The sequence below is a fragment of the Charadrius vociferus genome, unplaced genomic scaffold (assembly GCF_000708025.1).
Source record: "Charadrius vociferus isolate BGI_N301 unplaced genomic scaffold, ASM70802v2 scaffold301, whole genome shotgun sequence".
Taxonomy (NCBI): Eukaryota; Metazoa; Chordata; class Aves; order Charadriiformes; family Charadriidae; genus Charadrius; species Charadrius vociferus.
This window is the reverse complement of record NW_009646842.1, coordinates 1,234,494-1,244,075: the sequence shown is the minus strand read 5'-3', so window position 1 is coordinate 1,244,075 and position 9,582 is coordinate 1,234,494. Positions and strand designations below refer to the sequence as shown.

Genomic DNA, 9,582 nt, shown 5'->3' with positions numbered 1-9,582 from the left:
GGACTGTACTTGGGCAATAAACATTCCTGTTAATGCATGGACACCGAGTGAGACAGAACATGGCAAGGTATGCTCTAGCGCACTAAGGACCACACCAGGCTCAGCTGCAACATGTCCATGGGTAAACACGGTCAGCTGCAAAGAGTAACTGACCTGTTCCTCCAAAGTTCATTTCATCAACTCATCAGCTGGCTTGAGAATAGAAAAAGGCCCCCCTCCATCCATGGCCAAGCTGCCCCCACAACCAAGACTTTGAGAAAGTTTAGGCCAAAGATTTTTTTAATGGGCTGGAGTCTAAGGGTAAATGAGATACATGATTATTCCCTGTGAGATGAATACAGGCCAGCACGAGTTCAAAAGATTAAGCAGCCTGGGTTCGCTGGACAATTTCTTCTGATATTGCTTCCTGAGCAGGTGCTGTCTGGTGTCCTGAAAAAGGGATGAGGTTAGGGAAACGAGAAGCAACACAGCACTGAACAGTTCCTACACACCACAGTTCCCAGCAGGGTTCATGGTGCAGAAAAGCAGGCTAGATACTCCCCAAAGAATGGAGAGGAGCCCACAGAGAAGAGTTAAATAAATAGAAGATCCACATCTCCTCATATCCAGCATCAAAGATGTGGGGTCACCACTGATGGACAGGCAGATGCAGGGGAGATGGCCTGGCTAACACCGGACATCTTGGGCTGTGGTTCCCATACCAAGAAATTGCTAAGGCAAAGGATTAGTGGTATGTGTCCTGCCAGTGAGATCTCATGGGCTTTCACACTGGTTGGGGAGCAGAGCCTACTGTTGGCGGTACAGTTCACCAGAGAACAGCATCTTGCACACGTGGTTTCACTGCAGATGAAGTTCTGACAAGCAGTGTGGGACAGGGGTCTCCACGTGTCCCAGGACATGGGCGTCTGGCAGCACCAGCTGCTCTGATGGGCAACGACTGCTTGAGACAGAGATATTGGTCTTTCTGTGCTTCATGCTTGAAATTTCTCAGCGTACATGCTCTACAGTCCTGTGGGTTTCTTACGCAGTACCAAGAGGCCAAGATATGCATGGCATGGATTACGCAGGGGGGAAGCCAGACTTGGCCACTCACAGACCTCTCCGCAGCAGAGAAAGGGCAGAAAACACCATAGAGAAATGTACGGGAAAGGGGATTTACATCAACCAAAATAGCCTCTGGGCAGGATAGAAAGTGATCCCTAAGCTACTGCGTGCGCGACCTCATCACTAGAAAGAAAAAGCCCAGATTACAATATTCCCTCTTGCTGTTCCCGTGCAGCCCCTCGCAGCCAGGGCACGGGGGGAACACGCCTCTGCTGTTATCCAGCATCCTGCAGCTCCCGCAAAATGCTCTCCTGGCTTCCCCACGAGAGGTGAAGGTGGCACCCGCCGAGCCAGAGCCCAGCCACAGCCAACCATCGGCTGACGAACTGCCATCTCCCCATGCCAGCAGCAGTGCCCCGGCTGCGCCCTGGCCTGGGGCAGGGGGGGCGTTCCTCAGCTGCCATTTGCAGGGCCTCGCCTCCCTGCCTCCAGCTTAGCCCACGCCAAAACCCCAACACATGCCTTGACACGTCTTGCAGGCAGAGGACTTCAACCTGCTCAGACGCTGACCCTCTGCACTGCAGCACATAGATGCGATGGCACTCGCTGCTCGAGTGCACGGCAGTGTTAGCCACCCAAGCCAAACCTAGGGAGAGAAGGTCCCCAGCCCCCATTTTATCTACCTTACCTAACCTTAGAGAGGATGCAAAAACTCTACCGCCATCTACTTTCTCCTCCCTTCTTCAGGAACTTTTGTGAGCAGCATTTTTCTCTGGAGCTTCACCTGCCTCAGCTGCACAGCCTGGGTCCGCTGCTCAGCGGTCGGCCCTGCAAAACGCTGTGTCTCAGCAGCTGCTCATCCCCTCCTGCCACCCTCCCAGCTTCCCGTCACCGGAGGAGCATCTGCTGTGGCCACCCAAGCAAATCATAGAACCATAGTATAGTTTAGGTTGGAAGGGACCTTGAAGATCATCTAGTTCCAACCCCCCTGCCATGGGCAGGGACACCTCCCACTAGACCAAGTTGCTCAAAGCCCCATCCAACCTGGCCTTGGGACACTTCCAGGAATGGGGCATCCACAACTCCTCTGGGCAACCTGTTCCAGTGCTTCACCACCCTCAGAGTGAAAAATTTCTTCCTGATATCGAATCTAAATCTACCCTTTTCCAGGGGTATGCTACAAGAGATGGTGGGACAGGGGAACCCCCACGGCGGTCACACCAAAGTTGGACGCGGGACTGTGGGCAGGCAAGAAGATATTCTGGGATGCCTTGGTAAAAAGCTGACGTGGCAGAAAAGGCCAGGCTCTGGGAGAGGAAGGTCCACAAGGTGCAAGCCATGTTCGGCTTCATTTTCCCCACAGGAGCCGAGACCTTTCCAATCCCTCAGCCTCAGCACTGATGATGCTCCAAGGTTAAGAACAAGGCAGACCCCACAGCACCGGCACTACACACAGCCAGTTGAGGGCCAGTGGCTCCCAGAACAGGGATCTCTCCACCATCTCATCTGCCAGCCCTATCTGGCACATCCAAGGGACAGGAGTGTCCCACGGGAAGCCCCTCATTGATGTGGGCTTGGGGATCTGGCAGAGGATGCCCCCCACCTCGAGCCGTGTGGTGCCCACAGCAGCACAGTGAGAGCCCACACCCGTCGAAGCTGTAGAAAAGGAAACTGTCCCATTTAATGACCCTTCGCCCCCGTAACACAGACGTGAGCGCGCCGCCAACGCATGGCAAAGCAAAGTGCACGGTGAGCGGGACTCGGCCCCTGCCCTGGACGAGGCAGGGGGGCTCGGGGTGCCCGGCACGGGGACCAGCCGGGCGCCCAACCAGAAACAAGGACAGAGAGCGAGCCCCGGGCTCGGTCCAGTTGGCACCAGTGTCAGGTCCAGTTTGCAGGGAGGTACGGCTCTTGTTCAGCTCCGTGTGGCGCAGGGAGGGCAGGGGGCAGGTCAAGCGTACCAGGACGGAGGACAAGGAAGGTGGGTCTGGGGGAAGCCCCGGCACAGGTCCTGGAGAACGCCGCTGTGGCAGGTTTGGAGCCTCTCTGCCCCAACCACAGTTTAACCAAAGCAGGGGAAGGGAATAGAGAAGGGGCTGGAGGCTGAGCAGCCCAGGCGAGGGCCCTCGGGTCTATCTAGCTATTCCCATTTGCAAGATATCCGGTGGTGGTGGGGGTGTGGGATCTGCCAAGCACCCTAAAACGGGAGTGAGCGAGCCTGGGCAACAACTGTTTACCAGCAGCTCCACGTCCCTGACAGTCTCTCCCAGGAGGGGCTCAGGCACCCCCGTGCCAGGAAGGGGGTCTGGGGGAGCAGGACCTCCCCTCATTATCTGATGGAAGCGTCGCTGGGGGGGTCGCGGTCGGACTCCTCGCTCTCCTCATTCGGGGCCGACTCGCTGTTGGAGGCCGGGGTGAAGGCAGGAGACTTTCTGCGGAGAATAGTAAAGGGCAGCAGTCACAGCACCATCAAAGAAGAGGGAAAGGACCCAGTTCGGTGTGGGCAGAAGGCACTAGAGCAAGGAGAAGGGAAGGTGAAGCGCCCCTCTTGCTCCCCAGGGGCATGCATGGCTCCGCAGGAATCCCTGGGTGCTGGGAAGGGTGTCCCAGAGGACACCAGCCGAGAGGTACAGAGCATGAAGCAGGGCTGGGGGAGATGCTGAAGGAACCTGCCCAGAGCAGGACCCTGCCCAGGCATGTGAGGGTAGGAGTCACTGAAAGCCCACCACGGAGGTCCCCAGCCTGGAGCCACCCTGGCTTCACACGCCTGTGGGGACCTATACGATATCCCTGCACAACGGCAGCTCCTCTCTCCATTGGGGGTGTCCAGCTTCACCTTTCAAAAATGACTCCTGCGTGCAGCCCACCTTTTGCAGAGGTGGCACCACAACCTGTGTGGAGGCTGGTCACCAGGAGTCCAACAGCCTCTGGGAACTGCCCTCCCTCCCTGCCACACTAGGGCAGGGCAGAAGTACTACCCTGTGCTTCAGCTCCCACTCACCACCACCCTGGCTCCAGTTCTTGCCCACAGCATGGGTATCCCAGTCCTCCCGCTCAAGCTCACCTGTCCCCAGACTGAGTGATGAGCCGCCGGCAAGTCTCCATCTGCACATCCAAGCCTCGCTTCATGCTGCACATTTCCATGTACTCATGCAGGTGCCGGTTCATGTCGTTCTTGGCCGTGGCCAGCTCCAGCTGCACAAGGAAAACAGTGTAGAGATGAGCCCAGGGCATGGTGCAGTGCAAGGCAGGGGGCATGGCCAGACCCAAGGCTGCTGCCCCCCATTACCAACTACCTGCTCCAGCATGGTGTCTCCCTCCCCCAGGGACCCACTCCTCCATTTCACCCCCTTCTGTACCATGAACTCCCCACTTCCTCCTCCCTCCCACCTCTATTTGGTCGATGGTTTCCTGGTACTCCTTCTCACGGCTCTTGAACAGTGACTCCGTGTCCTTGATCACCTTCTCCAGGCTGTCGTCCTGCTGTTGGGGAGAGCAGACAGCATGTTTAGAAGCAGGGAGATGTCTGACATGGAGAACCAAAGGCAAGAGAAAGATATCAGAGAAAGAACTAGCAGCACTGCAAAAAGAGGAAGAAATGTAAGCAGTCGGAGCGAAAAATAAGGTACAAGTCAGTCCTTCCAACACAGGGTAAAGAGACCCAGGACTTGCTCCATTGGGCAGTGAGCATGTCAGGCCAGCAACACACAGAAACTTTAGAGAGTGCAGACTGTCTCCGAGTGCGACACATCCCCAGGAGACTGCTGAGGGCTGAAGACATGGGATGGCAGAGGTTTTGGCCAGAGATTGAGGCCTCTGTTTGGGTAGTGTTACTGCACAGTGCGCAGGTGGGCTGGAGAGCCAGAGCAAGGGACTACCAGAGCCCAGCCCAGCCCAATCCAGTCAGAATAGGTCTTCTCTTCTGGTAGGGCTGCAGCTGGAAAAGGGGCTTCTCCCCATGCATGTGGGCTGTGCCCTCGTCATGGCTTTCAGGCTAGGGACTTTGGTCTGCCTAACAAGGAGACATTTGCAAGGATGCAGTAACATATTTACATAGGGGGGGGCTGGAGGGAAACATTGTATGGGCCTGCAAGGGATGGAAGGGTTGAAGTCTGGTCTTTGAGGAAGCATCTCCCCAAGGCTCAGGCAGGACCAAGTGTCCCAACCCAGGGCTGGATCCCCCAAGGGGACTAGACACCACCTTTACCTCCCCCTGCACCTCTGCAGCTGCAATGGCGTATCCGGAGAAGTCCTCCCAGAGAAGCAGCGTTTCTTCTGTCTCCTCCCATGTGAGGCTGTCACAGTCATCCTCAAAGTCATATTCCCTCCTGGGGGCAAGGGAACAGCACATCAGCACCCAGCAGGAAAACCCAGCAGGCAGAGCAGGCAGGGGGCTGTGCCAGTGCCGAAAGCCTTGTTCTGCTCGTAGCAGGGCTGCAGCTTTTGGAGGTCTGGCCAGGGTGAGCTCAAGCATGCCCAAACCCAACAGCTGGCAGGGAAGGGGTTGGCTTTACAGTCAGGAGCCCCGGCAAATTCACACAGTGGCTCCCAAAAAGCAGGAAGAGGGCTGAGAGGAGGGGAGCTGGACCAGCTCCCACCCACGGCACAAGTGGGCTCAGGTCTCCCAGGAGGGCAGTCCCACCGCGCCGCAGAGTGCAGGGCGTAAGCACCCTGCGGCAGCAGCTCCCATCTCGCCCTCCCCAGGGAAGGGGAACCACAGCCCACCCCTGCCCACCCCATCCCGGGCACTGGCAGCGAGCCTGCTGCTGGAGCCTTGCTCGATGCCGGTGGCAGAGGTGCGGAGCAGCTGCACTCACAGCTGGTTCAGCATCCTCTGCATTTCCTCATTGATACTCATGGCCGTAGTCTCGTCCTCCTCTTCCTCTTCAGGTTTTCGGGAGGCATCGCTCTCCGACAGAGAGGTATCTTCGTCGCTGACCTGCTTCCGCTCCCGCTTCCGCCCCACCGAGGCTGGGACCTTAACGGGAGACAAGTGCAGAGACTACAGAAACGAGGCCGGGTCCGAGGTCGGGAGCAGGTAGTTGGGAGGAGATGGAGGGGAAAGGAACGGTGGAGGGACAGAAAGGCGGGGAGAGAGAGAAAGAGAGAAAGAAAGGAAGAAAGGAAGGAAGAAAAGCGAGAGAGAGAGAGAGAGAGAGAGAGATGGGCTCATTATGATCAGGTTAAAGATGGTGTAATGGATAAAACATGGTTTTAGCATTTTCTAAAATTAAAACTAAGCAACTAAAGATGGAATCTGTGAATCTGATGAGAAAAAACAATGTGGTTTTACTGCAGAAAAACTCAAATCGCCCACCACCCCAGTCCAGAGACAGGGAAACACAGCGACAGAAACAGGAAAAAAGAGACAGAGTCTGAAGAAGGTGAAATATGTCAATATTTACAGTCCGACCTTATTTATAGAAAGTTTAAAATTTGTACACTTTCTCAACTGAATGGAACTAACCAGTTGCTTCTGTGGGGACAAAGAGAGCGAGACAGAAAGGCAGCGACATCCAGAAAGAGAAGAGGGACAGAGACAGAGAAGAGAGACAGAGAGAAGATGACGGAGAGGGGAAGGGGAAGGAGAGAGATGGAGTTAGAGACAGACACTCAAGCAACTTGTCTCCCTCCTGCAGCTGCTCCCCTACCACTGCGGGGTCCCCGGGCCCAACACAACAGGTCAGCGAGAGGTTGAGGAGACTCTCGATAGCCAAAGCAACATCTGGAGCTTTCCACCTCCTCTCCATGCCCTTTTGCTGGGTCCTCTCAAGACAGACAGAGAGCAAGGGACCACAAGGAGCGAGGGTGAGGGTGACCAAGCGTCTCCCCTAGCGGGGGGCTAGTGTTGTCTCTTCTACCTCCTTCGGGAACTCTCCTCCCCAAAGCCAGCGGTTGAGCCTGGGGCAGCAGCAGGCGCTTCTCACCTGAAACATCTTGATCATGTCCTCGCAGTTCCGCTGCTGCGCCACGTCGCACAGCTTGGCAGTGATGTCAATGCGTCGGCAGATGTCCATGTCCACCTTCATGGCCTTCTCCTGGATCTTGGTGTCCAGCTCTGTGATGTTCTGAACCCATGGCGCCGCAGGAAGGGGACAAAGGAGGAGGATTAGGCAAGGCAAATAGCAACCAGAGCCCCCACGTTCTCCCTTGTGCTGCAGGGCTGCATCTGCACCCCCACTTTGCTCACTGCACCCTGGACCAACCCTGCCAGACCACCTCTGTGCTGGACATGCCCCGACAAGGAACTGCTTTCCTACGCAGCCCCACCACTCAAGTAGGACACTGCCACTGGGTCGGAGAGGGTGTTCGAACTCACATTGCTCATCAGTCCCTTGAAGACGACAAGCTCTGCCTTGAGCTGCTCCACCTTCATGGCCAGCTCCTCCTGGCAGGCTTCAGCCTCCTGGGCTTCCTGCCCCGGGCAGAGGAAGATGGGCAAATCAGCGTCAGCACGGGGCAGATGGGGTGCAGGGGAAGGCGGGGGGGACAGCGATGCTCACCTCCTGCAGCTCAGTCACTCGGTCCTGAAGCTGGACACGCACCGTGTACTCCTCTTCCCACCTAGGGAGACAAACACGCTGGTCAGATCCCACCAGCCTCGCCTCGCTGGCTGCCGGAGAGGAGGGAGCGGCAGCTGCTCACCTCAAAGCTATCCGAGAGGGGGTGATGACGGCACCGGGGCGGGAAGGAGAACTTGCCCTGGAATGCATCGTCCCTTGTTTCCAGGGGATGGCAGCTGTCAAACGCTCGTCAGCTCCACTTCCCCCCTTCCCCCCTCCAGCCACAAACTGCCCCACCACGGTCCCCGCTGCCCTCGCCATGGGCCGACAGCTGCCTGCTCCACGCCGGGGGGAGCTGGGGACACCAACCACAGGCTCCACGCAACAGATGCGCTGCACGCCCTGCCACGCTGGGGCTGATCCATGGGCCTGACACAGCCCAACCACCTCTCCATCCACCCCCAAGCCTCTTGGCCTTCGGGTCACATTAGGTTCAGCTCTGTCCTGGTTTGCAGCTCCAATGCTCCATAACAGGCTTGCAGGCGTTGCAGAGTTGGCCCCATCTGCATCATAACCACACTACATGCTGACCACGTTAGGGCACGTGTGACCATGATGTGCATCAGCATGAAGGGCTGCTCTTCTGCCTGCACCAACGCAGAGGGCTGCCCTGCGCCAGCCCATGCTACCCGGGCAGGGGCAGAAGTCTCCTTGGCCATACTGCTGCGTAACAGGTCGGATTAGAAAATGCCATTATTTTGTCCTGCAAGAAAGTGGGATGGATTGTCATGATTTATGCCCAGTTGGACGGTGGGTACTGTATTTGGCTCCGCAGCTTTACAAAAGGCTGAGCTGCAAGGTGCCCGGCCCTGCTATACACAGACACGTCGCCTAGCAATTATTATATTATATTTCGCTGCCATGAGATCATCATCTTGGGCCACACTGCGGTGTTGGCCCAGTCCACGGTCTGCTGGGAGGCCACCGGCCTGTACTGCTCTTTGCTAAATGACTATCCCACATTGCAGATGGGTTGGCACGCACCACGGTGCGGCGCGGGGCAGGGCTGCTGCATTCCTACCCGGCTGCTGGCTCTTCTGGGAGAACCAGATTTCTCTGAGAAAGCGGGATTTCTCTTGGGAAAGCAAACAGAGCTGGGCCCTGCCTGGTGCTGTGATCTCCAGTTTCTATTTAATGCTTGCAAGCACCAGCACAGGCGCTGTGACCCTGCGCGAGGACGTGAAAAATCTCTCCTCTCGCTTACTCACACCAAGTTTGAAAAATAAATCCCAAAGTCTAGGAGACTAGACAGCCCACGAAAAGCCCTCACATTTATTATCACTGGGTATCAAGACAATCTGATGAAGTGGGAGAGTCCTCCTTATGAATTTCTAGGCTGTTAAGGCTGGCAACACTGCTCCTTACTCAAAACAAGGAGAAAACACGCAGTCCTCGTGTTGGTGTTGGCTCCATCCTGCAACTACAGAAGGGGAGTCAAAGGGGGTTCCCATCCCTTTGAGGAAAGAGGGAGATGAAGAGAGAGGCAAAGAGAAAGTTAAAAGGTAGAATTGCCCTTATATGGGAACCGTTCAAACAAGGCCTCCCTCCCTGGGGAGAAAAATGCCTTCCACCGCAAGAAAAAATTTTCAGCATCTTTCTCGGTGTGGTGTGTCCTCTCTTTTTCGGTCCCCGCCTCCCTTCGGGTCTCTATACAGCCCAGACTTACTGGGGAAGTAAAGCATAGCTGCAAATCTTTGGAAGAATACATTTCACACCAATACTATGGAAGACGAGGACAGACAAGACAAACACCGACTTAAAGGCAGGAGGCAACAACGGTTCGCCCCTGCAAGCCATGCATCTGCACGCCCAGCCGTTCCAAACCTCTCTCCCGCTCGCCTCCTGCCTGGCTCCTTCTCTCCAGCTCCCTCCTGCAATGCACCACTCCTAATAATAACAACCCGCCCGCAGCACTGCGCCCGCAGCACTGCGCCCCGCAGCCCAGCACGGCCGGCTGCCCCTGCCGGTCGCTACC

General features: G+C 56.4%; 1 protein-coding gene across 1 annotated transcript in view; it reads right to left on the bottom strand.

The window, feature by feature from the left end:
• Nucleotides 1–2,703: 2,703 nt before the first annotated feature.
• IFFO1 (intermediate filament family orphan 1) overlaps nt 2,704–9,582 on the bottom strand; it is an 11,499-nt gene continuing 4,620 nt past the window's right edge. The window contains exons 3-11 of the mRNA XM_009893002.1: nt 7,548–7,608; nt 7,364–7,459; nt 6,972–7,112; nt 6,512–6,520; nt 5,862–6,022; nt 5,252–5,372; nt 4,435–4,527; nt 4,109–4,239; nt 2,704–3,476 (exon numbers count right to left, since the gene is read on the bottom strand). Of these exons, the coding sequence (XP_009891304.1) occupies nt 3,374–3,476; nt 4,109–4,239; nt 4,435–4,527; nt 5,252–5,372; nt 5,862–6,022; nt 6,512–6,520; nt 6,972–7,112; nt 7,364–7,459; nt 7,548–7,608 (916 nt within the window). The 3' untranslated portion in view covers nt 2,704–3,373. The remainder of the gene's footprint in view (nt 3,477–4,108; nt 4,240–4,434; nt 4,528–5,251; nt 5,373–5,861; nt 6,023–6,511; nt 6,521–6,971; nt 7,113–7,363; nt 7,460–7,547; nt 7,609–9,582) is intronic.